The sequence below is a fragment of the Chiloscyllium punctatum genome, chromosome 39, assembly GCF_047496795.1.
Source record: "Chiloscyllium punctatum isolate Juve2018m chromosome 39, sChiPun1.3, whole genome shotgun sequence".
NCBI classification, from domain to species: Eukaryota; Metazoa; Chordata; class Chondrichthyes; order Orectolobiformes; family Hemiscylliidae; genus Chiloscyllium; species Chiloscyllium punctatum.
Genome location: NC_092777.1, coordinates 20,885,387 through 20,911,716, shown reverse-complemented (window position 1 = coordinate 20,911,716; position 26,330 = coordinate 20,885,387). Strand labels below are relative to the sequence as shown.

Below are 26,330 nucleotides of genomic sequence, written 5' to 3'. Positions count from 1 at the left end.
TCTCGTTATCTCATTTCTGAAGGTGTCCCATTTTCCAGCCAAACCTTTACCTGTGAGTATCAGCCCCCAATCAACTTTTGAAAGTTCTTGCCTAATACCATCAAAATTGCCTTTCTCCAATTTAGAACTTCAACTTTTAGATCCGGTCTGTCCTTTTCCATCACTAAATAAGACTAACAGAATTATGGTCACTGGCCCAAAGTGCTCCCCACTGACACCTCAGTCATCTGCCCTGTCTCATTTCCCAAGAGTATCAAGTTTTGCACCTTCTCTAGTGGGTACTTGCACATACTGAATCACTCCCATCTAAGCCATTAACACTATGGCAGTCCCAGTCTGTGTTTGGAAAGTTATAATTCCCTATCATAACCACCTTATTATTCTTACAGGTAATTGAAATCTCCTTACAAATTTATTTCTCAATTTCTCTCTGATTATTAGGGAGTCTATAATACAATTCCAATAAGGTGTTCATCCCTTTCTTATGGAGTTTCTTTTGTGATGGAGTTCAGAAGGATGAGGGGGGATCTAATTGAAACTTAGAGAATACTGAATGGCCTGAGAAAAGTGGATGCTGGGAAGGATTTCCATTGGTAGGAGAGACTAAGACCTGAGGGCACAGCCTAAGAGTAAAGGGAAGACCTTTTAGAATGGAGATAAGGAGAAACTTCTTTTGTGATAGAGTTTAGAAGGATGAGGGGGAGATCTAATAGAAACTTACAGAATACTGAATAGCCTGGACAGAGTGGATGTTGGGAAGATGGCGACATGGTGGCTCAGTGGTTAGCACTGGTGCCTAACAGCACCAGGGACCCAGGTTCAATTCCAGCCTCGGACAACTATCTATGTGGAGTTTGCACATTCTCCCCACAACTGCGTGGGTTTCCTCCTGGTGCTCCAGTTTCCTCCCACAATCTAAAGACACACAGGTTAGCTGCATTGGGCTTGCTAAATTGCCCATAGTGTCCAGAGTGCATCAGTCAGGGGTCAATATAGGATAGGGGATGGGGTCTGGGTGGATTATTCTTCGGAGGATCAGTGTGGACTTGTTGGGCCAAAGTGCCTGTTTCAACACTGTAGGGATTCTAAGATATTTCCATTGATAGGAGAGACTAGGACCCAAGGGCACAGCCTTAGAGTAAAGGGAAGATCTTTTTGGAGTGGAAATAAAGAGAAACTTCTTCAGCCAGAGAATGGTGAATCTATGGAATTCACTGCCACTTAGGCTGTGGAAGCCAGATCATTAAGTATATTTAACATGGAGATAGATAGGTTTTTGATTATCAAGGGGATCAAGGGTTATAGGAGAAAGCAGGAGAACAGGTTTGAGAAACCATGATTGAATGGTGCAGCAGACTTGATGGGTTGAATGGCCTAATTTCCTGCTCCTATGCTTATGGTTTTATGATAATATGATAGGTTGAGGTTGAATGCAACGTTGCTGCAGTTGCCCCTTAGTATCTCATGGGTGCTCAGTTCTGACTTGCTAGATCTGTTCAAAATCTATTCAAAATCTATTCAATTTATCACAATGGCAGACCCACTCAACAAAATAGAGGGTATCCTCAATGCTCGATATGGACCGTGCAGCATAGTCATTCCTACTAACACTATCATGGAGCAATTCATTTGGAATAATATATTAATGAAAACAAGGTCAAGTAAGTTTTCCCCTCATCATCTGCTGCAAACTTAGTTTGGCAGCTATGTCCTTTAGGATACATTGAGTTCAGTCAGCAATGGAATTACTGAGCCACGTGTTGATGGACATTGAAGCCCTACATGAAGAGTACATTTTGCGTCATTACAACCAATGATTCCTGTAAACTATGTTCATATAACTGTCTAGCAGCTAAAACACTCCATCATCCTTTGCTATATGATTTCTGTTCTGATTTAAATCTACCACTTAGACTGTTCAGAGATCATTGCAGCATGACAGGATTTAGAGGTAACATTGCTTGCCAATCCCAGCACTTCTTCCAGATGGTGTACAATGTATTCAGCATTTACTGAGGTGGGGGAAAATAGGGTACCCAGGTGAAGAGGGCAGGGAATTGTGCGAAAAAATTCCAATGGCAGAGAAAAAGAAATAAGCTAGTCAGATCTTTAAAGTGTGTACAATCTGGCAGTCCTGGTGAAAAATTCGATAAGTTGCAATAGTACCAGTAATGGATCTTAAGCTCACAGGGGATCAGTGTAGCTTAGAATGGGAATATGAATGATTGTATAGGATCATGTGTAGTAGAGCACTCAGGCTGACAGAGTTCAGATGGGATGAAGTTTCTGAGGAGGACAGTAAAACGAGCATTTCAGTCATTAATCTCCAAATGGATGAAGGTGTAGCATCACAGGATTGAGGAACATTCAGAAACTCCTCTTATTTCTCATTTAGACACTACATGCTGCTCTTGGCTACACCCTTCAAAAACGCATAGGTCCCGCATCCAGACGGATGAGACCTTGTTGTACTCACGATCACCTCTCACAGCCCATTCACTGGCTTTGAATTTGCACATGACTTGTATGAAATCAAGCAGAGAATGAGAAGAAATATGCTCCTGAAAACATTTAAAATATAATATTAAATCTATTCCCTTTCATCCCTCTCACAAACATGTTCCATGAACAGCAAGTTCTAACAACTTTATGAGGCCAGACCAGACCATATACAACTCTTGGTGTTGTATGGAACCTAGGGATGAGTTCCTAATCTCATATCCGTTCTATTACTATGATCACCTACATCCACCTCCGTAACATCACCCTGCTCTGCTCTTGTGTCAACTTATGTGTGCTGAATTCTTCATTGTGCCTTTCTTAGCTATAGGCTTGATAATTTCAATTTTTTTCTGGCCAATCACCCATCTTCGAAACTACATAAAATTATGCAAAAACATTACTGCTCAGTAAATCACACCAAGTCCTGTTCCCCCATCAGCCCTGTGCTTGCTTGCTGATCTACATTGGCTTTCCATCTAACAATGCCTCAGTTTTAAAAATTCTTATCCTTTATTTCAAATCCCACTGTGGCCTCAATGATTCATTAAGTCCTCCAGTAACTCTGTCCAAACCTACAATAGGGGTAAAGTATAAAAGGACATTAGGAAAGCAATGGAATACCACAAATATTAGAACAATCAAATCAAGGTTGCACATGAGGCCAGAATTGGAGGGTGGCTCTGAACTTTATTATGATTCTGTGGCAAAAAGAATGTGAAAATGATGAAGAAAGTGAGAAAAGATGCACCCAGAACTAAGAAGAAGCCTCTCTCACTAAAAGATTGAGCAAATTGTTTTTGTCCTTTTGTTTTCCTTGAAAAAGGTTGAGGAGATCTGATGAATAAGCCTTTACATTTTGATGTGAGAAACAGTTTCAACTGTTGTGTGGATGCAACACACGGGGACACAAACATAAGATAAATACTAACTAACTGATTTAAAAAAGTATTTAGGAGGACTTTCTTTTCGTAGACTGGTCAGATTGTGTATCTATGAGAGTGAAGAAAGGTTGTAGTGTGGTGGATAGTATTGTTAAGTTTAAGATGCAGAAACAGAAGCATAGGCTATCTGAGGCAGGAGTAGGCATTCTGCCCTTCTAGGTAAAAACAATGACTGCAGATGCTAAAAACCAAATACTGGATTAGTGGTGCTGGAAGAGCTTCCAGCACCACTAATCCAGTATTCTGCCCTTCAAGTCTGCTCCATTGATTGATTTGATTAATTGTCACATGTACCTAAGTAGAATGAAAAGCTTTATTTGTGAGCAGTACAGGCAGATCATAATAAAAGTGTAGAACAGTTACAAGAAATGTTAGAATTAGATCTGCTATAGTGAGCTTGGAAAGGGTCACCCAGTGTTGGCACCATCTTGAATTCAATATGATTATGGCTGGTCATCGAGGTCAGTACCCTTTCCTAACTTTATGACTGTACCCCTAATTCCCTTTAGCCCATAGTCCCTTCTTCAAAACATTCAATGTTTTGGTCTCAACTACTTTCTGTGGTAGAGAATCTCCACAGGCTCACCACTCTCCAGGTGAAGTAATTTCTCCTCATTCTCAGTTTTAAATGGCCTACCCATATCCTTCGACTATAATTCCTGGTTCTGCACCCCTCTGTCATCAGGAACATCCTTCCTACATTTAGCACATCTAATTCTGTGAGAATGTTTATGAGATTCTGAGACGCTCCCTCATTCCTCTATACTCCAGTAAACCCAGTCCTGCCACCCCAGGAATCATTTTGATTGCACACCTTCTATAGCCAATACATCATTCCCCAGGTAAGGAGACCAAAACTGCTCACAATACTCCAGGTGTGGATCTCATCAAGGCCTTGTGTAATTGCAGCAAGACATTCCTAGGAGCTCTTGTACTCAAATCATCTCTCTGTGAAAGCCAACAACCCATTTGCTTTCTTCACGGGTTACTTTCAGTGACTGGTGTACAAGGATACACAGTTCTGATGGCACCTCCTCCTTTCCCAAGCTATCTCCATTCACAGAAACCACCTTCCTGTTTTTGCTACCAAAGTAGATACCCCTCAACTTGTTTAAATCCCAGTGATCCAATTGTTTCAGACAAGTGCCTGTAAAGTGGCAACTTAAGGTTTGTTAGCAAGACTTATAAATACAAGGAAGAAAAAGCGAGACTCCCCCACACCCTCAACAAAGGTTCTTGGAATTCAGAGGAAGAAATTCTGGCAAGAATCTTGAATCCACATAATAACAGCAGAATTGTTGCCTGTCAATCAAGGGAGCTGATCTCAGCCAATCATCTCGATATTCCTGAATGGAGAAAGTCTCTTTAGTGAGAAAGAGGAGCATAGAGAGTGATTAATGTAAAAAACAATGACTGCAGAAGCTGAAAACCAAATACTGGAAGAGTGGTGCTGGAAGAGCACAGCAGTTCAGGCAGCATCCAACGAGCAGCGAAATCGACGTTTCGGGCCCGAAACGTCGATTTCGCTGCTCGTTGGATGCTGCCTGAACTGCTGTGCTCTTCCAGCACCACTAATCCAGCGTAGAGAGTGATTGCCAGGGACTAGAACAGGTTAACACTAAATCTGCCACGCGTTCTCTCACTGTCATACATGTCTCCTGCACAGAACTTGTTGAAACGATCCTGGAAGAAAAGTAAGAATGGGTGGTGGGGTTAGAGGGAGGAAGAATTTGTAAATCGGACAGCAGGAGCAGTATTGCTACATAAAGAAGGCATGAATTTTGGTTTTGAAGTTCAGCTAAAATCAACAACACTAGACATGCATAGGCAGAAGAAGTGTTTATTATGCACGTGTATTTTTAAACCTATCTAAAAATATCAATATCTCTGAAGAAAGGAGTCGGGTCTATTTGAGAAAATAATTAGATAACCCGTTATCATGTTCGCCAGAGAAAACAAAAATCAGGGCTCCTATGAGCGCCGTGTTTAAATCATCTGCGTTGTTTTTAGTGTAATATACATTGTAACTTACTTCTGTGCCGCTGGTAAATGTTATTTTACTGTTAGTGCCTTGTTTACTGGGAACAATGCTACTCCCGCCACCGCCGGCCCATCACTAAATACATTGGAATGAATTACAATGGAAGAGAGCTATCAGCTCGCTTCCTTCCCGTCAAAGCGCCACCATCCAGAACTACAGCAGATTTCATCCAAACGCCAGCAGCGAGGAAATATCAGAACTGCTGTACTTTTCCTTCTCTCTCTCTCTCTCTCCCTCCTTGTGAAGCTTATCCGTCCCCTCTCGTCGTGATCTCAGCACTGAGTCATACCGTGAGTTGGAAGAAACAATGATGGAGTCCTGAGCCCAGCATCAAACCCAGCACCGGGAGAGAGAGCAGAGGATTGAACAGAGGGAAGACTTCGAGCTTTTCAGCGAGAGATCTTTCAACGCGTACACACACACACACACATATAAAACACCAAAACCAAGGAGTCTGCTATGGCCGGAGTTCTGTGTAAAACTTTGTACGCGTTTACCGGTGACCAACATCAGCAAGGACTGAAGTTCGAGGCTGGGGAGATCATCAAGGTTTTACAGGTGTTGAACGGCGGATGGTGGGAAGGAGAGAAGGATGGGAACAGGGGTTGGTTCCCTGCAAGTTATGTGGAGATTCTAGAGGTAAGCATGCCACAAATGTCTGATAACTCCACCAAACCTGGGACGTCCCCAGCCCCAGTGTTCTGGTTCTTTTCTGTCTCAATCACTCTAAATTCAACCTTGTTGCAAAAACGGACGGGAATTGCTTTGTATTTCAGAGCAAATGTGTCGCGGACGAGAAATTTGATTTAAATGGGAGAGTCAGAGTAATGGTTTGCATTGTGCATCTTTCGACCTGGCTGTTTTATGTTTGTGGTGTGAGTCAAGACTGGTACCAGTCAGATTCACACATACACACACATTCTCTCTCTAAATCTGAAGAAAGAATAAATGAGTAAACGGTCCGGAAATTGTGACACAATCTTTGGAAACTGACATTTTGAGGGAGACTGGGCAATGGAAATGAGGTTGGCTGTTAGAAGTTTGGAAGCCGCAGCTTGAAGCAGTCCACGAGGGTGTTGTTGTAGTTTAAGGTCTTTAGCAGCCCAACGTGTCCCTGTTTGTAAATTGTTTTGTGATAGTGCCTGCTTGAACAGTTGTTTTGAAATCTGATGATCGATATACTTTCCACACCGGATATTAACATTTCATTTTCCGCTAGGGGGCACGTTGCAACACAAAAATGTGGAGAAATCCTCAAAAAAAGTGTAAGCGGGAAATTGTTAAGACTTTAATTGTGTTATTATTTTAATGTAACGCCATTTTATACTGGGTGAAGTTGGGTTCTCAAATCACTAATCCTCTAATTTACGTATCAGCTGAATGAATTTAAATTAGAACGAAAACTCTGCATTTATCATTAAGGCGGTCTATCGGATTTGGTCACCTCTGCTAAAGTGAGTCACGATATTGATCTTTCAAAGGAATCTTAAAAAAAGCAACAGTTTGCACAACCCACCAAAAAGATACAGTAATGATTTTCGAGTTCTGGATGTGAGTGCATTTACACTAGAACGTTTTGGTTTGATGGTGTGAGATACATATATTACCATTAGATTTATAAATGTCAAAGTGTCTGAAACGTATCAGTCCAAGACTTGTTATGATCATTATCAGAACTTTATTGCGGTTGGCAACATTTATGGATGTTCCATTAAATGACCCCTCAACCCCAATCAAACTGTCTTTGTTGATCTGCAGTGCTGCTAACAGCAGTATTTAATGAGTTTTTCTTAAAATCACAACTTTTTTATTTCTCTCTCTTAGATAGCCAGGTCATTAATTACTGGAGACTGGAGGACAATCCGAAAGGATTGGTAAAGCCAAGCTGCACTGTCAGGCTGATTAATGCCCAAGCTCGGTGCAGTAATAATGTTGGCAATTATACCTCGCTTGCTGTCGTTCCAAAACCACATTATGCAGGTTTTAACTAACTGTATCCAGCTGATAATTATATAGTGATTTTGACACTGCCTAAACTGGCTAACAATTTCATTGATGTGCAGGGCAGCTTAATTTAGTTTCTTACAGAGATTATGCTTATTTGATGCATAATTTCACACATAGTGAAACAGCTTCTATGCCTCTTTTCTTTGAGGACTTGTGCTCATATCTGTGCTGATCTGCTTTGAGATAACACATTACGTACAACAGCAAGGCACAGCAAGTAGGGCTAGAAATCTCTGTTACTGAAGAAAGTGAGTTTGAAGATAAGAAGGGCTTTTAACGAGGTAGGCTAATGGAAAATCTTAATCCCACTATCTTCTTATCTTTCCCTGAATCAAGTTATAGGTAGAAGGACCCTCTGGACAAACTTGGTGTTGCACCACTATTTCAAGCACATAATTGGCCAATTGACTACCATCTTAAGAGCCTCACCCTTTCCCCTCTAGGACTGTGGATTTGTCGTCAGGTTCTGTTCACAATAGCTGCTACCCTGCAGGGGCTGGACAGGGTGGTGTCCCTTGATCAAAGGCAAGTGGTACCTAATCAAGGGGATGGCCAGGGGCTTGCCTGCTGGGAGCTAAGTCTCAGCATTTGCTTCCAACACCTGCCAATCCTTCTAACTCTTGACCAGTCCCAACACAGCCTGAGATACCCCCACCAATCCCCCATCCCATCAGTTATCTTTGTCTTGGCTATGGGTTCGTTATGATTCTGGGACTTAAAGTGGCCAGTGGCCACACCCTTCTCCATGGCACTGTGGAGTACAAGTGCTGCTGGCCTCTGATTGACCAGCAGCCCTTGCTCAATGGGATTTTCAACTCAGATGTCTTGTTTCTAGAGGAACGCCTGTCTTTGGCCTCAACACTCCCCAATTGCCCTGTGGTTTGGTGCAACTATCCTGCAAGAGGTAACTTACAGACCTCTAGCCAGCTCTCCAACCTCAAGATACAAGGTAGTGAAGAAGCCTTTGGTACACTTGTTGTTACTGGTCAGTGCATTGAGTATAGAAGTTGGGATGTCTTGCTGTGGCTGTACAGGGCATTGGTTCAGTCACATTTGGAATGCTGTGTTCAATTCTTGTCTACCTGCTGTAGGAAAGTTGTTGTTGTTAAATTTGACAGGGTACAGAAAATAGTTACAAGGATGTTGCCAGGGTGAGAGGGTTTGAGCTATAGGGGGAGGCTGAATAGACTGGGGCGATTTTCCTGGGAGTATCAGAGGCTGAGGGTGAATCTTATAGAGGTTTCTAAAATCATAAGAAGATGAATAGCCAAGGTCTTTTTCCCAGAGTAAAGGAGTCCAAAACTAGACGGCATAAGTTTAAGGTGAGAATGGAAAGATTTAAAAGTGGCCTATGAGTGTCGTTTTCACACAGCAGGTGGTCCGTTTATGGAATGAGCTGCCAGAGAAAGTGGGTACAATTACAACATTTAAAAGACATTTCAATGAGTACACCACTAGGAGTCCTGATGAAGGAGTAGTGCTCCAAAAGCTTATAATTTTAAGTATACCTGTTGGATTATGGCCTGGTGTAGTGTGACTTCAGACTTTGTCCATCCCAGTCCCAACACCAGCATCTCCATGTCGTGGCTATCCTAGGAGTTGATAATTGATTGTTCACATTGGAGTCTTTTTGTATGCCATAGCTTTCTCAAAGTTCACATCAAGTGTGTAATATTTGAAAAGTGTGCAAAGACGTCAATGTGACTTGCCAGGTTGGACTGATCTTTCTATTGTTCAATGATTAGTACAATGATACACCTCCAGCTTACATTTTAGAGTAGTTTTCTCAGAGGATCAAAATATATGCTGTATTGCTTGGAAAATACCAGTTTCCAGTCCATTTAATTTATTACAATCTTTCACAACATTCATTTCAAACTCATTTAGATATTCACTGTGAATGTTTCAAATGCAGTGATCTTTGTTACCGAATAACTGGGGGAAAAGTGTTCTTTTTACACTGATGATATGTTGTGGGGAGAAAGAATAGAATACAGTACATGGAGATGGGGCGCAGAGAAAGCAAAAGATAAAGGGCGATAGGTAAACAAAGATATAGCTGATAAGTCAAGAGAGAAAGAAAAAAAAGACTTGATTGGATGCTAAAAGGAAGTGTGAACAGTTGAAAATGGATTGGCTGTGCAGGGAACAACCCATTCAACACAAGACCGAGGGGTCTTGAGGTGGAGGTTGGGGAATGGGTGACTTAAATGGAGGAGTGTGATCACATTCTGAAAATTGTTAAATCCAGTGTTCAGTTCTGAAGGCTATAAGGTGCCTAGGTGGAAGATGAGGTGTTTTTCCCTCTCTCCAATTAATTCACTAATCCTTTTCTGCTGTGGATTTTACACAGACTTTTTTTGTCATCACTTTCATTTTAATTGTTTATGTTTCTTTTTTGGGCCACAGAGTCAATATAGCACAGAGGGACACCATTCAGTCCATTGAATCTCTTTTCATTGAATCAGACGATGCAAAAGAGACAAAAACAGAAGCTCAGCAGGTCTGGCAGCATCTGTGAAGAGAGATCAGGGTTGACGTTTCAGGTCCAGTGACCTGTTCCTCAGAACTCAGTGTAAAAGATGCCCTTCAACTTATCAAGTCCATACTGCCAAAAGTTACTACTACTTACACTAATCCCACTTTTCTGGACTAGGCCCATAGCCTTGATTCTCCAGAGAACAATTCAATCAATCCTATTCTCCCACTGTATTCCCTTGGCACTGCAACTTTGTTCCATTCAAATTCCCAGCCAATTTCCTTTTGGAATTATTGATCATCCCTGCTTCCAATACCCTTAGAGCCACGGAGTTCCAGACTATTCCCTTTTGTCTCCTATAATGTTTTATTTCTCAATCATCCTTGTATTCTTGCCTAAAGCCTTAAATTTATTTCCATAGCTAAAAGAAACATTTCCTTTATTACTTTATCCAAACCTGTCATAATCTTCTACGTCTCACTCAAATCTCCCCTTGACTCTTTTGCTCCGAAGAGAACAATTCCATCTGAAGACATAAGATATAGGAGCAGAGTTAGGCCATTCAGCCCATCAATTCTGCTCCAACCTAAAAGCTAACATTACTTACAGTGTGGAAACAGGCCCTTCGGCCCAACAAGTCCACACCGACCCACCGAAGCGCAACCCACCCAGACCCATTCCCCTACATTTACCCCTTTACCTCATACTATGGGCAATTTTAGAATGGCCAATTCACCTAACCTGCACATGTTTAGACTGTGGGAGGAAATCGGAGCACCCGGAGGAAACCCACGCAGACACAGCAAGAATGTGCAAACTCCACAGTCAGTCGCCCGAGGCGGGAATTGAACCCGGGTCTCTGGCGCTGTGAGGCAGCAGTGCTAATCACTGTGCCAATTTGGTAAATTGTCTCAAAATACTCTCATACCTCCAAAATTATGGAGGCTAGAACTGGACTGTAACTGAAGTCTAACCAGAGCTTTAGGAAGGTTCAACCATGTATCCTTGCTCTTGTTCTTGATACCTCTATTTATTTATGAAGTTCAAGACGCAGTGTGCTTTGCTAACCACTCTTTCAATTGTCTTGCCATCTTCAAAGATATATTCACAAACACCCCCAGGCCCTTCTGTCCCTGCACACTCTTTAGATCTTTGCCATTCAGTTTATACTGTCTTTCCTATCCTCTCTGCCAAATTGCACTTCCTCCCACTTGCCTATATAAAATTCCATCTGCCACTTATTTGTCCAATCTGCTAGCCTATCTGTGTCCCATTGCAGTTAAGTCATCCTCACTGTCATGCCTCCAAGTTTGCATATAATCAGCAAGTTTTTAAATTTTACTCAGTATTCCAATATTCAAATCATTATTGATGTTTCCAAATTATTTGTAGAAGGTGAATCAACCTTTTTGGGATGGTGGGGATGGGGGTTTGGACTAAATAGTTCAGATACATTACAATATATCTACAAGTTCTTCTGAACCACATTTGCTGGTAGTGATTGCTTAATGTGAAAAATATATGTAAATTGGTACTTACCTGTGAGCATCTACAATACAGCTTTACATATGACAGTATGAAGCCTGAAATAAGAAGACATCAATTTGGCCATTAAGGCTTTCTTCAGGTTATGTACAATGCACACAGCAATAGAATCTGCTTTAGCCATACAATACAAAAAATATAAATACTCTGTAAGCTCCGAGGAAATTAGACTAAACTTCAGATATTCATTTTACTTTCAGATCTACTATTTAGTTCTGGATTAGTGTCTTCTAGATATTGCTCCCCTCAGGATTTACAAGGACATTGCCAGGGTTGGCTGTAGGCCAAATAGGCTGATGTGTTGGAGGCTGAGGGTTTACCTTACAGAGGTTTATAAAATCATGAGGGACATGGTTAGGGTGAATTGCCAAGGTCTTTTTCCCAAGGTAGGGAAGTCCAAAACTAGAGGACAGAGAGTGAGAAGGCAAAAATATAAAAGAGATCTAAGGGACAATTTTTTTCACACAGAAGGTGGTACATGTATGGAATGAGCTGCCAGAGGAAGTGGTGGAGGCTGGTACAATTTCAACATTCATGGATAGTACGTGAATAGGAAGAGTTTAGTGGGAAATTGGTCAAATACTAACAAATGGGATTAGATTAATTTAGGATATCTGACGAACGAGTTGAACGGAAGGGTTTGTTTCCATGTTGTGCAACTCTATGATTTTATAAATCCTGCAACATAGAAAATTCATCTAATTATATTAGTTGGCAAATAATTAACATGTTCCACTAGATTCCTTGACCACTGTTTTAGCAGAATGTTATGTGTTTATTTGTTACTCCCTTTAGTTCTGTGACAGTTCAGTCATTTCATATCACATACATCACATAACGGCTTTAATACAACTGGGTGAATGCCTTATGTGCACAAGAAGTGTAAAGTTGGATTCACAACCTTAAAATCCCTCATCAACACCTTGTCTGATGTCTGGAAAAGATTTGTGCAGACCCGCCTCAGTGTTCATTACCTGTTAATTCAGGAACCCACAGCTAAACACTAGAAGGCCGACCAATCTAAATTGGATCAATAGTTGAAGTCAACGTAAAACTAATCCCATCCACATTCAAAAGGGAGTTTGTCCCTTCTCGTAGAATACCTGCTCCAGCATTTTGTTTATTGACAGAGTGAATCAAATGAGCAACATTTTGCACACATCCATTTTTTCCTGTTTAAAGTCAGGTACTTAAGCTTCACTAAAACTGTGTTTGCTTATTTTAAATATGTGCATCATTTTGCATTGCCTGAATCTCACTTGTGCTTTGCTGTCTTAGATGGAGTGAAAAGCATTTCTTCAGAGCATTTTCTCCTCAGAAAGAAACCTTTCCAGTCACCATTATTAATCACAGATGAATCAGTGTTGAAATATTGCTAAGCATCATTAGTTTTCTGATTCACTTCAAACTGTAATTTATTATTCAGCATTAGAAAAGCAACACTGGAGAAAACAAGAAAGCACACATGACAGCTATATGTCCTGTCTGGTAAAAGTACGGTAGTTTAATAGTGTATGTCCGTTTTCTGCCTGTCATTGTTATTTGAGAGACAAGCAAATGCAGACCCTCACATTATCAACACAGCTTATTCTATTTTGAGCTATCAAATACTCTGCTGTAATGGTCATGTAATTCACTCAACTAACAGTACAGCTGCATAGAAATCATGCATAATTTATTAATTGCCCAGATGTGGGTGTGCCGAATTGTCTTTTCTGCTAATGTAGATGGTAATTGTAAAATTTCTACCTACTTCACTTACTGAATACTACTACTATCTATTTTTAGATTTTTTTTCTGTTATTCGGTAGGTCAGAAATGCTAACTATATACAGGCAAAAGATATAAGAAACCTTTAGGACATCAGTAGCCACCTTGATCACTAATTGAGCAACTAAGTGATGTAAATGAAAGGCTCACAGTTTTGATTGCAGGTTGGTTAGCTGATTTCTGCTCGCCTAACTGCATCAAAGGTGCTGAAGTAAAAATGATCTAGGGTGTGCTCATTCATTAAGACATGCAGTGATTTTCTGCTGCAAAGTACATGTGATTGTTAGTCAATGCAAGGGCTAAATTTTGCTGTGGTGAGCTCCACATGAGAACTGTTTGGTAATATCATGGTGGCTCAGTGGTTAGCACTGCTGCCTCACAGCGCCAGGGACCCGGTTTGATTCCAGCCTCAGGCGACTATATGTATGGAGTTTGCACATTCTCCCTTTGTTCTCATGGGTTTCCTCCCTTTGCTCTGGTTTCCTCCCACAGTCCAAAAGATGTGCAGGTCAGAGGAATTGGCCATGCTAAATTGCCCATAGTGTTAGGTGCAATAGTCAGGGGTAAATGTAGGGAAATGAGTCTGGGTGGGTTACTCTCCAAAGGGTTGGTGTAGCTTATTGGGCCGAAGGCCCTGTTTCCAAGCTGTAGGGAATCTGATCTAATCTAATCATCTTAATTTACGAGACTCCCTTTGTGAGATATTGGGTGATGTCCTTTTTCCATTGTTTCATCCACTGCCAAGTATTATGAGGATAGGAGAATGGAAGGAAATAAAAACAGGGTTTTAATAAAAGACAATGTGGAGAACGCATCCACTTTTGTAAATAACCTGGACAAAGTGAAGCCTAATAAAAGGCCTTGTTGGTTTTATTCATTCATTCCTAGTATTTGATGAGTACCTAACTATTTTACAACCTGAGCCATTGTGGAGGAAGAATTGTCCTGATCATCACACACAATAATATCATGAACACAAATTCTTTCAGATCACGTTTATGGTACAAATGAACACGAGGCTATTCCTCCATTGATCTGTCTATTTCCCTGATAATTCTCCTTAAAATTCTACTATGCCTAGTCAACAAATTGCAATTTTTGAGATTGTTGAGTATGTCACTGTTCTGATGTCCGCTAAAAATGTTGCAGATGGGTTATGGAATATAGTTCTAAAGGATTGGTAAGGATAGGAAAGATAGATTAAAATTTCGATTGGATGTTTATTCATTCATAGGCTGTGAACAATGCTGGCTGGCCCAGCATTTACTGCCCATCCCTAATTGCCCAGAGGGCAGTTAAGAGTCAGCCACATTGCAGTGGGTCAAGAGTCATGTAGACCAGACTAGATAAGGGAGGCAAATTTCATTTGTGAGAAGGCATTGCTGAATCCAGATTGGTCTTTCTGTCAATCATCAATGGTTTCACAGTTATCATAATTCCAGATTTTTATTGAATTATTTCCACTATCTGCCATGGTGGGATTTGAACCTGGGTCCCAAGATTTATAGGCTAGCAATAATACCATGAGGCCATCACTTCCTGTTAAGAACTTATGTGCTACCAGCATTGAATGATAGCATAACATACATTGTAATCACTAACACTTATTGATGTCGTGATATCTCCATTTGTCTTCACTCACAATGGACCATTGCCACTTTAAACTGATAGACTCTGCTCTTGGTCATTGGATTATCAGGTTGACTGAAAAGTGACAATGGTGGGTAAAGGAGACAACAGATTTAGGAGATGCTTTTCTGAGCTTAGGGCAAAGGTACATGGGTTCAGTTTCCTCTGCCGAGTAATATTTTGGAAAGATAGGTAATTCTGAGGATGTGAGAAAGTAATACTATGGATAACATAGTATTTTTATGTACAGAAATGAAATGCAGCTGAGAAAAATAAGAAAATTTTGATTACATTTGGTACTCTGTGTGTTCATATGCTGTAAAATAAATTAGCATAATGATTTGAATCTGAACTTGTGTGGCAAATATTTGAGAAGAAGTACACATCTGAAAGGCATAAATACCCTGTGCATGTTACATCTGAAGATTATATAATCTTGTAAGTAAGTTGACAGTAGTATGAGTTCATTTGCTTTTAAGTAAAACAGTCAGATAGAAAAAGGGAGACATTGTTGACATGAAATACCAGAATGTACCTGTTACAAACCTGAGTTTGTGATGTTTGGTCAAATCTTCTTTCTGTCATTCGAAAATACCGATTTAGAGTCATTGAGTTGTTACTGCACGGAAACAGACCTTTTGGTCCAAAACATCCATGCCAACTAGATATCCTAAACTGACCTCGTCCTATTTGCCTGCATTTGGCCCATATCCCTCTAAACCCCTCCTATTCATACACCCATCCAAATGCCTTTTAAATGTTCTAATTGTCCCAGCCTCAACTACTTCCTCTGGCAGCTCATTCCATACACGCCCCACCCTCTGTGTGAAAAAGTTGCCCCTTAGGTTCCTTTTAAATCTTTACCCTCTCACCTTAAACCAATGCACTTTAGTTTTGGACTCCCTTACCCTTGGAAAAGACCTTGGGTATTCACCTTATCTGTGGCCCTCGTGATTTTATAAATCTCTATAAAGTCACCCCTCAGCCTCCGACACTTCAGGGAAAAAAGTCCCAGCATATCCAGCCTCTCCTCATAGCTCAAACTCTCCAGTCCTGGCAATTTAGAATTTTTTTTCTGTATATTTCAGTGATATTTTATTGTTTCCCATCCTTTCTAATGCCATTAGAGCTGTTGGCAATCTTTACATGATTCTCCAAATGAAAGAAAGTCTCGGCCCACAGAATTTCTTTTGTATTCATTTCCAATAAACTCATGATTTTTTTTAACGCAATAAATCTAGACACCAAAACATTACCGAATTCTGGCCTCAAGAAATAAGCAATTAGTAGTTAGTTCAGAGGATTTATATTATTGCAAATATGTAATTATTTACTTTCAAACACAATTCTAGCCATTTTGTTAATTGATCAATTATCAGTAACATTGCTTAGAATAGAAAAAAGATTGCTGTAGCAGTCAATAGCCTCAGTACATGAAGGCTGTTTATTTTAACACCTTAATATTATTTAATCTTACTTCTGTTCAGTTAGTAGATTTCTGCATGCAATACTCCAAACAATGCCCAATTTTAACTTTGAGTGATAGCGTAAAATACTAAATATTAAACTTATTATGCATTACACAACCCATTTCCAGTTGCACTGAACTAGTATATAATGGATGGTCAATTCATTTTGCTCTCTTTCCATTATTTCCCTCAGTTAAAATTACAACTTGTGCATTAATAAATCACTATATATATATAACTGAATCATCACAAGTTAGACTTAAAACAAAAGAAAACAAATACAGCAGTGTAATATTCTGAGCAGCTGTTAACTCTACAATCTGTTCAATGCAGGTTTATTATCCAGTCTCCATTCTGAATCATTTTCTGTTGTCCAGGCCCCACTGACTAGTACTGTTTCCCATCAACTACTGGATTAGTGGTGCTGGAAGAGCACAGCAGTTCAGGCAGCCCATCAAGTCAGTCTAAAGAATGTCAGGATGAAACACAGGAATTCAGGCACAGAACAAGCAAAGATTAAGCGTTTTGAAAACAGTAGGGAAGTAAAATACTCCATTCAGGAACATGTGTGACAAGATTAAACTCTCAGAGAATCCTGACTCTCATTCCTAATAGTTAGCGCATTTCCGATTCCAGTCCTTCATGAAGATATAAAATACCAAGAGGTTCAAATTTGCATAATACCTAATCATCACAGTCTGACAAAGATTATTCTAGATCTGACAGTAATGAAGATTAATAGGCTGGCTTTGAAACTCCTTGGTACTGCCTTAAGGTAAGGAGCTTTTGATAGTACTTTGTATTTTGTAGGGCTGCTCAATAAGTAAGTAACAATTAGGATCATTGTGTCCTCAGGCATTGCCTGCAGTAACACCTCCTGCTGCTGTGCTCTAAATTAACTTCCACATTCATAACTATTAATGGTGACTGCTTTACAATGTAAAACTCACTAAATCCTGCTCTGTTATTGAAATGCTCTCTCCACATCATGTATTTGTGGATGGGAGTCCAAGCGTCAGTTGGCATTTTAACCTTCTAGCCTTTTGTGCACAGTACAACTAAAGAAAGCCTTTGTAACTTCAAGATATCACAAAGTGTTTTTACAGGTCATTAAATACTTTTGACGTTGTCACTATGATAATGCCAAAAACATAACCAGGACATTGATTATCAGATAATCTGTTTCAGCAATGTTGTTTGAAGGATAAATGATGGTCAGGACACTTTTACATTAATAGCATGGAACTGTTTAAATTTACTCAATAAGACTGGAGAGAATTAGAATAAGCCTCATTCAGCTATTACTTTAGTCTAGTTTGAATGAGATTTGAACCTAAGACCTTGGATTCAGAGCTAAGTGCTACCAACTGAGCCACAGCTGATCACTGCCATTGTGTGAAGGATTGACTTTTAGCCTGTTGAAATTTTTTAAAGCAAATATTTATTTATGTCATATTGAATTGTTGCGATTGGGAGCAGTTTCTAGTAATGATGAAATTCTTGGTCTCATTTGTGTTCTGTATAATGGTAGCCTCATTGAAGCAACTTTGACCATTGCATCAAGTTTTCATTGTGTGAGTGTTCAGTCTGCCAAAGGTAACAAAAATGTGGCAGCATCTGGCATTTATTTTGGTGTGTGTCAGGCACAGTGGGATAGCCAACACCCCAAACAGAAGATGGCAATTCTGGATCGTGTACCCTAATGCAGCAAGAGAAGAGTTCACAGATTCAGGATTATTCTGAGTAAATTTTGGACACAGGTCGAAAGGTTTTCGTCAACGTGTTTGACCAATGACTGAAAGCGTTGCCAGGAAGATTTGAAGTTATGACAGGATTCAATTAAACACATGCTGATGAGGATCATGTTGTGTATTCTGGATGAATGAGACCATCGAGGTAAGACCTTAGTCATCCAACTCTATGTTGTCCTATGTTGTGCAATGCCCTCAGTTTGCAGCATTCATATTAGTGTTGAGACTGCCTTCAGAAATAACACCTTAAGATAAATTTAGCTTGTAACATTCTCCTGTGGATTTTGATGCAGTTATTCAGGGATCCATATACAAAAAAGAATCCTGTTGGCTGCTCTTTGCAAATTCTGCAAACTTACTTTCATTTGTTGTGTTAAAAGTGCATTTTGGTAGCTGTGGTCACAAACACAGCTGAAAACCAGCAAAATGAAAGTTTAAATAAATTTGAAAATGGTCATCCCATACAAATCGACAATTATCATTGTTTTTTCAGAGTATTTGAGATTTGCTTAAACTTCTTTCTCACACTCATCCCTGACCCAACAAATTTGGCAATCAGAATTTTCCAGCCCTGGATTAAAGGCATGAGATGCAGTAGGTTGCCAGGAATTACATGACTATTGGGCTTGAACTTGAAAATAATTTCAAAACTTCCCACATAAAAATTCACATACTTTTTGTACTCTGCATAGCGACAACAGAATGTCTGGGCATGTGCAGAAGAATGTCATCCCTTTCCATATATACAGAACATTAGGATAAAGTGGAAAAAATTTGCATCAATTTGATTTTCATTGTGAAGGTCACAGTTGGAAAGTTCTACAGATATTCAATTAATTGTATAAATCCAGCATTGTGAATGCTTGTCAAAACTTTGCATTACAGGTACACAATCCTTTATCTGAAATCCTTTGGGCCAGTTCACATTTCGGAATAAATGACATTTTCACATTGAAATAAAAAAAACCTAATCCTCATCAGCATGTGTTTAACTGAATCCTGTCATAACTTCAAATCTTCCTGGCAACGCTTTCAGTCATTGGTCAAACACGTTGACGAAAACCTTTCGACCTGTGTCCAAGGTTTACTCAGAATAATCCTGAATCTGTGAATAGTGTGAGTGTTGAGACCCAAATGATACCTGGCAGTGCTGGGCTACTCCACCACATAACATCTGAGTTAGGTCACCTGTTCCAACGCCAAAATGACACTCCACACTCCATAAAAAAAAAATTTTGGATTTCAGAGCTTTTCGAATTTCAGAATTTTGGATAAAGGATGGTTTACTTGTACTTGCATACTCAAAGACATTGAGGGCTTTCATTGTTTAGTAGTAGAGTCTGAAAATGTAAGTAAAGCTCTATAATCCAATAAACTTTGTATATTTAGTCTTGCTTTCTGTAATTTCAATTCTTATTAAAGATAGGTGAAATCTTACTGCCTCAGTCCCTGAAGAAATGACTGCATCCCTTTCACATTTGGAGCCAATAGCTTGAAGTTTAGGCTTTGGCATAGCCCTTTTCCAGAGAAAATTGATTAACAGTCTGCCTCAGGGCTTCCTGACCATTTAGGGGAGGGGGGAGGACAGTGTACCATATGTTAAATGAAATAAAGGGACCATGTTTCAGAAAAACTCACCAATATTTGGAACTTTCAGTCTGCAGAACCCCCAGGCAAGGAGGGTGGACCTGGACAGGCAAAAGCATACGGGAACATTTGAATGGCTTTCTGAGTGCTGCTGCTGACCATTTGGGAGAAATAGGGAGAAGAGTGTCTTAGGCACAGGCACAAAGTAGACACTCCTAGATTAGAACCCATATAGTAGCTGATACTTAATTACACTGACTGCAATGGAACTGAAATGGCACTGAATGTAACAATGGCGGATATAATGCAACTCATTTTGTTCTCAAAGATATTCTTTCATTCCCTTCCATGACCCAAGTACTGTCCGATTTCCCCTCCCATTGTATCATTTTATAGATAGTTGTGGAATATGTAAGCACGGTGATCCCATAGAGTTCAAAACCAGATAAGATAACTGCTCAAACTGGGGTCCGTGAACCATCAAAATATTTCTCAGGTGATCCAAAATGTCCCTGAGCAGTTTGTAAATGAGTGATAGCTAGAGGAAAGCTGAAGGAGTGACGTCGTGTTCCCTGCATGTGAAACACAGAGTTAACAGATTGCCTCACCTTGGAGGGGAATGTGTATGGAGGAGTGCTTAGAAAGACAGAACCATCAGAGTTACCAAGACTGATATTGGATGCCAGATGAGTTCAGCCATGTTCAAGAAAAGATAATGTTTTCAAACATTTCAGTAAATTAACTGCACAGAGGCTGTTATTCTGTCACCAAGTCGCCCTTTATTTACATAAACATCGTACATGGACTCTGACCAGCCAGCTCAGAGCCAGTCCTTTAGAGTGAGGAGACACTGACACTCCTGTTTATATCTGTCAGTTAACACCACCAATCAGTGATCTCATACTCAATAAAATCCACCTGGCCGACTATTTGTTACAAAATACTAATTAAATTCAAAGAAAAGGCACCAAAATCCAGGTTTCAAGATATTATCATTTTTAGACATTATTATCATTGATTTGGAGATGCTCCATGATTACTAATCCAATTGAAGAAAGGCTTAATAGCCAAACCATTGAGAGCCAATTAACTAGGGAGATGAAAGGACATTGGACACACTGATACTTCCACTTTATCTCTCTCCAAAAGTGAGCAAGGATAGATCACATGAAATAGAGGGAGAACTAGCCATTTGGACACAGAACTGGTTCGAAGGTAGAAGACATAGTGTGGTCGTGGAGGGATGCTTTTCAGACTGGAGGCCTGTGACCAGTGGAGTGCCACAAGGATTGGTGCTGGGTCACTGCTTTTCATACAAATTTATATAAATGATTTGGATGTGAACGTAGGAGGCATAGTTAGTAAGTTTGCAGATGTCACCAAAATTGGAGGTGTAATGGACAGCGAAGAAGGTACGGAGTACAACAGGATCTTGATCAGATGGACCAATGGGCTGAGGAGTGGCAGCTGGAGTTTTAGATAAATGTGAGGTGCTGCATTTTTGAAAGGCAAATGAGGGCTTAACTGATACACTTAATGGTAAGGTTCTGGGAGTATTGCTGAACAAAGAGACCTTGAGTGCAGGTTCATAATTCCTTGAAAGTGGAATCTCAGATGGATATGTTAGTGAAGAAGGCATTTAGTTTGCTTTCCTTTATTGGACAGAACATTGAGTATAGGAGTTGGGAGGTCATGTTGCGGCTGTACAGAACATTGGTTAGGCCACTTTGGAATATTGCAGTTCTGGTCTCTCTTCTATAGGAAGGATGTTGTGAAACTTGAAAGGGTTCAAAAAAGATTTACAAGAATGTTGCCAGGGTTGGAGAGTTTGAACTGTAGGGAGAGACTGAATAGGTTGGGCTGTTTTCTCTGGAGTGTCGGAGGCTGAGGGGTGACCTTTATAGAGGTTAATAAAATCATGAGGGGCCTAGTTAAGGTAAATAGACAAGGTCTTCTCTCTGGGGTGGGGGAGTCCAAAACCAGAGGGCATAGGTTTAGGGTGAGAGAGGAAAGATATAAAAGGACCTAAGCAGCAACCTCTTCATGCAGAGGCTGGTGCGTGTATGGAATGAGCTGCCAGAGGAAGAGGTAGAGGCCAGTAAAATTTCAACATTTAAAAGACATCTGGATGGGTACATTAATGGGAAGGGTTTAGAGAGATGTAGGCCAAGTGCTGGCAAATGGGACTAGATTAATTTAGGATATCTGGTTGACATGGACGAGTTGGACGAAAATGTCTCTTTCCGTGCTGTACATCTCTATAGCTCTATGACTCATTGTTCACAAATGTTCCTGTTGACATGATGATAGCTCTTCATATTATGAAAATCGGTTTAGATGCTCCAAATTCAGTTCCTATGTAGTACCAATTAACAGTTCAAAACTGACCATAATTTGACTATCTGGCCTATAGGTATGAAAAAGTATGAAAAGTATCATGTCAAACGAATTGGAGATTTTGTCTTTAAATCCCACTCTTATATTAGCAAAGTCTCAGTCTTGAGGCATCTCGAGTGCAAAAAACTAAAATATTCACTTTAATCTCCCCTGTGTTCTTCCATTCACTTCTATGGCCTTAAAAACGTTAAAAAGGAATTTTTTTCTAAAATAAAAACCACAATTCAAATAGTCAAGATTTACCAAATGAACTCCATAATCACTGTAAACAGAACTCATAGAATAGGATTCGTAATGGGGTGTGTACCTTACTAGAACAGAACAAGGACAGCAAGAGAGAAAAACAGAAAAGTTCACTAAAGCACAAATTCATAAAAGACCTCGGGAATCTCTCTCGATGACTAGCAGTGCTGGAGATTTCAAAGCATGCTATCAAGAGTTGTGCCAATTTTGCTGTGGCCATGAACTGTTCCACTTCATCTATACTACTGTGCCACAACCGATAGACTCAAGTTTGCATTATTACACCTTCTTTGCTATAATAGGAATTGGTTGTCTGTAGAGTCATAGTCATAGAGATGTATAGCAAGGAGACAGACCCTTCAGTCCAACTCTTCCATGCCAATCAGATATCCCAAAGTAATCTAGTCACATTTGCTAGCATTTGACTCGAATCCCTCTAAACCCTTCCTATTCATATACCCATCCAGATGCCTTTTAAATGTTTGAATTGTACCAGCCTCCACAACTTCCTCTGGCCGCTCATTCCATACATGCACCACCCTCAGTGTGAAAAGATTGCTCCTTAGGTCTCTTTTAAATCTTTCTCCTCTCACCCTAAACTTCTGCCCTCTAGTTCTGGATGTATCCCACTCAGGGAAAAGACCTTGTCTATTTACTCTATCATTGTCCCTCATGATTTTATCAAATCTCTAAAATGTCACTCTTTAGCCTCTGACACTCCAGGGAAAATAGCCCTGCCTATTCAACCTCTCCCTATAGCTCAAACCTTCCAACCCTGGCAACATCCTTGTAAATCTTTTCTGAACCCTTTTGAGCTCCTACACTTCCATTAAGCTAAACTGTTCCTACCCTGAGTCTGCTGCATCTCTACAAGAGTAACTTGTTTCTCTCAGTAAACTTTGAACTCCTTATTTAGTTTAAAATTTTAAATTTTGTATTTATCTTCTGAGATATAGAACACTAGCTACAACCCTCTAATACATCTTTTCCTTTACTCGCTGCTCAGAGTCTTGATAGCTCAGGACTGTTGATGTTAGAGTTACATCAGCACATATATCATCAGTAACATGTTCATCCCCACAGAGCAAAATTGTTATTTAAATATTCATTGTAAGTTACAATATTGTCTTAGCTGCAGGACTGTTGTAAACATGAATCTTTTGACAAGTTTCCATGAGGTAACTTGAGTGGACAAACGAAACAGGAAACTTTGTTCTTTACCGGCAATAAAAGAATATTATTAAATTGCTTATTTATTGCTAAGTGAGCTCTTTTATGAAATATTGCAAATCAATTATGGGCTTGCCAGATTTGGTGGTTGTAGAGTCAATATCTTGCATTTGATGAGAAGTTTGTTAATAAGTCATCAGAAAACAAAATGGTAATAAACACATTAGATTTACACTTACATGTGTCATATAATTTAATATTTAATAAATTGGCAATTCAATAGATCTCAACAATGTTGCCTATTTATTTGTTAAATATGAGCATTGATGCATGCGATGGGAATGAACTGGGCCTGTAAATGCTTCTTTACCTGTTAATATTGACATTTGTGTCACTGTGAAATTATAACAGGTGGATGTTTGCGGAATTCATAATGCAGTAACGTCCAGATGTAAGAAAGTGTTGTAAACTTTCCAGCCAAAGACAATTTCATTTCCTTACCACTCTTTTAACTGATTTTAAATAATCAAATACAAACTTTGGATCCAAATTCGAGGGCAAAAAGAATGAATGATTTTGAGAACATTGTAATGTCCAAAAATTGTGTTAACATTTGAAATAAAAGGAATTGGAATATAAAAGGGGAAGAGAAGAAATTATTCAGATTAACAGTTCCTCTTTCATCTCTCTCCTCTCTATTCATTTCAAGGACAATTTTTTTTGTTATTTCTTCTTCCAATTGTTTGCCTACCTACTATTCTCTGCTGCAGGTTATCAGCCTTTTCACTCCAGTTACAAGAGACTTTGGTGTTTCATTCCACTTTTGCATATTATGGTTAGAGCCTTCTATTTGAAGCTTACTACAAAGGTTAGTTCCACTAGATTTGTAATAGATTGCATCCTGAGCTAGCAAACAAACTCATCATTTGTTACAAGCATTAAGATCCCTATCTACTTCTTGGTTAAATATTGTATTACAAATTTACATTATTACATATCACCCTTATTTCTTGTTCTTATTTTTCCTTATTTCTCATGGATATTTCAGTTAATAAAATAAATCAGGTCAAAAAGAATGGGAAACAAATGTTACATTTTCAGAATGAAAACAGAGAGAAAGAAATTTAATATCAAGATTGAGTGTCATTGAAAGTTTTGAATACTTTTTTTAAGAGTCAAAGCAATTTGAATATAAGTGCTGCCAATTGTCCTACCTTCTTGATTACTTTGTGGAGCCAGCAAAATGCTACTGTTCATACTAGCGCTTCTCTGTGCTGATATTGAGAGAAAGTGTGACATTTTAGAACATAAAGTAAGGTGGTACTTGAATTCTTCTATGCATGGTGACAATGCATACAGCAACATCTGCAGCAATATGTAAGCAGATTTCTGTCTCCATCAAGACAAAAGGGGCAGTATATCGCAGGTACCATGTCTCGGTCTGCTTGTTGAACACATTAGAAACCAAGCAGTTTAGCAACTTGCTAGGCATTTACCCTACTATGGTTCAAGTTTGGAGTCTTTATAACATTTAAATCAAGTGTCAAAATAGATTCTATTCCAAGCCATGTGCATTTTTAAAACTGTTTATATTATTCATATTATAGTCATACAGACGATCCCATCTGCAGTCCGTGAGGGCTCAGGAGATCAATCGCACATTCCAGTACACTCCTGCTGAAAGCAGCATTGTTGGATACTCTTTCGCTCCTCCTTAATTAGTTTATTCACAAAGTCAGTCTGATTTGGATGAAATGTGTGCTTACCTGCTGAAGCAATTCATCTCTTGACAATAAGGTAACATATTTGGAGAGAGGCCAGATTGTAAAATCTTTCAAACCTCATTATCTTACTGCTGATTGCTCTCCCAGAATGTTTACTTGTACGGACTTTGCAGCAACAATGGGTCTTAAATATCAATAAATGACATCCTAATATCCTTCTGTGCACCATTTTATGGCTCAAGTTCTCAAAAAGTTATCACTTTTGAAGAAATAATATTTATATACAGAGCAAAGGACATTTTCTGCTGTCCATACCTGTGGAATCCTTATGTAAATTGTAGTGACCCTTGTCAAAGCTTGAACATATTGTTGACATCTCATTAATTAGTCAGTAATTGTAGAAAAATCATATCGATGGGTAATGCCCACATGTACATCATGTTCTGTATGTATGGGGATTACTTAATTTGCTTTTTTACTTCATTTTTTCACTTTGTTGTCCAAGCATAAAATATAATATGGGCATTCATTTTAGGTACATTGGCCATTTGTTTAAAAATCATACAATAACAATAAAGAAAAAAAAACTCGATCAATGAAATGTAACTATTCTGGCTACCTAACTATTCCAATATAATTTGCATAGTTAGACATTGAGTCTGCCCTGAACACCCATCTTAATCTATACATCAGCTCATGGTGAAAATTCTGATTGATAAAGGGCACAACCAAGCTCGGAAGCTAATTTGATTTGTATCTGGCGGGATATTACCTCTCACCTGAATGCATCTTGTGATAATACTGAGACTAGGAGTAATTCTCATTGTTCCTGAAACCATTCACATTGTTCAAAGTTCATTGAGAGCAAATTTTATCAATTGAATTTGACTAAGTAGAAACTGTTGATGAAAATAGGTCTATATTTGTACTAGGTACTTGACCTGTAAATTGAATTTTCTGCTGTTTTCTTTATCTATCATCCACAGTTCTAAAATTAGACAGTTTTAGTAGAGTGATTCTGCACAGGAATTTGGATCATCTGAATTATTTATTGATTTGTCTTTGAGATCAACAG

The 26,330-nt window shown here is 39.3% G+C and overlaps 1 protein-coding gene across 1 annotated transcript in view; it reads left to right on the top strand.

Annotated features, from left to right (window-relative positions):
• The first annotated feature begins 5,638 nt into the window (after positions 1 to 5,638).
• Positions 5,639 to 26,330, top strand: part of gas7b (growth arrest-specific 7b) — a 440,079-nt gene continuing 419,387 nt past the window's right edge. The window contains exon 1 of the mRNA XM_072558282.1: positions 5,639 to 6,123. Within this exon, the coding sequence (XP_072414383.1) occupies positions 5,944 to 6,123 (180 nt within the window). The 5' untranslated portion in view covers positions 5,639 to 5,943. The remainder of the gene's footprint in view (positions 6,124 to 26,330) is intronic.